General features: G+C 45.6%; 1 protein-coding gene across 1 annotated transcript in view; it reads left to right on the top strand.

Annotated features, from left to right (window-relative positions):
- Positions 1-3,227, top strand: part of SUGP2 (SURP and G-patch domain containing 2) — a 13,569-nt gene that overhangs the window by 6,540 nt on the left and 3,802 nt on the right. The window contains exons 3-4 of the mRNA XM_033520099.1: positions 1,889-2,006; positions 2,600-3,072. Coding sequence (XP_033375990.1) covers positions 1,889-2,006; positions 2,600-3,072 — 591 coding nt within the window. The remainder of the gene's footprint in view (positions 1-1,888; positions 2,007-2,599; positions 3,073-3,227) is intronic.

Here is a 3,227-nt window from a genome sequence, read left to right as displayed (position 1 = left end):
CTGCAATCCACAAAAAAGGATTTCTACTGGAAAAACCCAAACATAATTTCATTTATTCTCTGTTTATGAAGTGAGTGGTTCTCAGCTGCACTGACCTTTCCTAACAGAACATTTTTCTCCTTGCAGTGGATGCCAAAACCATGGAAACTGCAGAGAAACTCGCCAAGTTTGTGGCTCAGGTAGGACCAGAAATTGAGCAATTCAGCATTGACAACAGTGCAGATAACCCCGACCTCTGGTGAGTCCCAAATCCTTCCTTTTCCTCCCATTTTTGCTGAAATCTCTGGTTTTTCTGTGTTTAGGAATGGAGGATTTGGGGCAATTCTCCCTGCACCTCCATTAATGGTGAATATCTGAAATATCTCAGAGAAAAAACACCAATTATGTGTAGAAATATTGATTTCTTTTTGATCCTAATAATCAACCAGAACCCTGCAACAGCCACATTTTCATGGTGATTCCAATGAATTCGTTCTTCCCAATGAATTTATTCATTCCCAGAAGAATTTTTGGGAAGGGAAAATTCCCAAATCCCTGCTGAAAGGGAAAATTGCTGCTTTTAGGAATGGAATCCCTCATTTCTCCCCAAAAAACACCGCTCCAAAATCAACCTGAGATTTATTCCTAATATCCTACATCATTCCAGATGAAGAAAAATCTCTTTTTGACCTTGATTTCCCTGGATTTCTGACCTTAATTTCCCTGGATTTTTGACCCCAGTTTTACCTGGATTTTTTACCTTAATTTCCAGGATTTTTTACNGTTCTTGTGGTGAAATCATGTCCTTCCTTCTCTTTCTGGCACCTGTTTAAACCTTAAATCCAAGATTTTCACCTCAAGGCAGGGACCAACCTGGGACTGGCTTGATTACAGAGGAAATATTTGCATATATGCAAATACGGAGGCATCACCATCACTGCTTTAATCATCTCCGTTCCTTTGGAGGTGTTCTTATCCCATCACTGAGTTGGGCCAGTGATTCCTCCTGCCTAAAACATCCTGGATTTTTCCTGATTCATCCTGTTTTTTCCCTAACCGAGCCTCAGGTTCTTTCTCAGGGGGGTTTTGGGGTGAATGCTTGGAAATTTGTCACTCAGCCCTTTGGAGCAGCGTTCAAATAAGCTGATTTTCCACAAAATCCTTTTGCTGCAGGAAGAAATTGCCTTTTTAAGGATGATTTCACTTGCCCAGCATGGCCATGGATGTGTTTTTTAGTCCAGGGTGTTTTTAATAATGAGCAGGTGCAGGATCTCAGTTTAAATTTAGGGTTTTCCCTGATTTGTTTTAGTTTGGGATGGAAGCACTGGAAAAGTGTGGGTGCCTTGGGAAGAGCATTTCCAGCAGGAAGGGGAATTTTCAGGGAGGGGATCCTGCTCCTCTCCCTCTGGAATATCCAGTTCTGGGCTCCAGGAGCACCAGGAGAGGCTCCAGAAATTATCTGGGGTCTGGAGAAGGAAAGGCTGAGAGGGGATCCCCAAAATCCACACAAATATCCCCAAAAAGTGTCCAGAAGGTGGTGCCAGGCTCTTCCCAGTGCCAGGACAAGGGAAACCAAAGCACAACGAGTTCCACCTCCATTTCAGGAAGATTTTTTTTGTTTTTCCATGGAAGTGGCAAAGCTCTGGGATGGAACCTGAACCTTCATTTGGGGACATCCCAACCCCATTTCTGTGTCACCTGCTCCAGCTTGGGTTTGGGATCTCCAAATATCCCATCCCACCCATCCTGGGGTTCTGTTCCCTGCAAACACCTGGGAAAACTGCAAATACCAAACTGTGTGAAAACACAAAAATAAATAAAACAAATAAAAATTCCAACATCTTGCTGCTCTGCTGATGAGAATAAAACAACGAGCAGGATTTTGATTGTTTTTTATTTCTCCCCACAGCCCCCCAGCGAGCTGACAGGAAAGTTTTGGACACAATTGAGCAGCTGGTGACCAGCATCGTGTCAGGAACTTTATCTGCCAAAGACAGGAACGCCCAGAAGAACTCTCCCGAATTTTGGTGGGTGTGTGGGAACTGGGTGAGATATTTGGAGTGGCTGTAATTAAAACTTCAGCCTTTCACTCAGTGGGAAAGATCAAAGCCTGTTGTGTATTTAATCATCTTTTTTTTGGGGTTTTTTTTGGGGGGGGGGAATGTTTTCCTGGAGCTAATTATCCCTGCTGTCCCTGGGAGTGATCCTGGTGTTTGTGTTGCTGCTTTTGATGTGCCAATAATGGCTCTTTGTCGATCCAAATCCAAGGTGTTGAAAGCAATTTGCATTTTAGGAGCAAATTCAGGTGGTTGGAGACATCCAGCAAGGTAGCAGGATTTCGAATTCCAGGGAAAACCTTGGGAGAGGGGGAGCTGAGACATCTCCAGGTGTGTGACAGCACCTCTTGGTGTGTGAGCTGATTAATTACCCAAACGATTCCCATCAAACCTCTCAATTATTTATTTCCTTGCTGCTTGTTATTCCCAGAAAAACCTGCTTTGCCTCGTGCTAAACACCTGGGGTAAAGGAAAAAAAAACACAGTTGGGTTGCTGAGGGGCTTTTACTTTAAAAAATTAAGATTTTTCAGCTGATCTTTCCTTTTTTTTCCCTGTTTTTCAGGTTCCTGTCCGACGAGGAGAGCCTGGAGTACAAATATTACAGGCTGAGGCTGTCAGAGGTGCAGAGGAGGAGCCTGGCTGGGGAAGGAGCTGCCCCAGAGTCCCTCCGGGCCATGCTTTATGCCAGGAGAGTCGCCAGCATCAAAAGGAAGCTTTTCAAAAGGAAAAAAAAACCTGGAATTCTCCCTCTCCGCGCCAGCAGAGCCAGGAAGGCGAGGAGAACAACCACAGGCACTCAGACTGTGCTGTCAGCTGGGACAGTGCTGAAGCACCAGGACAAAAACCTCCCAGATTCAGGGCAGGGGAAGATTTCCCTGGCAGATCCCCAGCAGATCCCTGCCCTGGACATCACCTCGGCCGCCCCAGGCGCCAGCAGCTCCGAGATCCCGGTGCCTGCGGAGCAAAAAACACATCCCGAGGAGTTCTCAGCATCCCCAGAGCTTCTCCCAGCCCTGGGCTCTCAGTTCCCTGATGGTGAGTGAGGGCTGGGCTTGGATTTGGGGTTGTGGATGTAATCAGGGGAAAAGGAAATGTGGGGTTGGGTTTGAAGTTTTAAATTGTGTTCAGGAAAAGCAAATTTCTCCTGCTGTGTGGTTGTCCACAGAATTTCTGCTGGAAAACTCAGTTAG

Source organism: Parus major, chromosome 28 (genome assembly GCF_001522545.3).
Source record: "Parus major isolate Abel chromosome 28, Parus_major1.1, whole genome shotgun sequence".
Classification (NCBI taxonomy): Eukaryota; Metazoa; Chordata; class Aves; order Passeriformes; family Paridae; genus Parus; species Parus major.
This window is presented reverse-complemented; position numbering and strand designations above follow the sequence as displayed.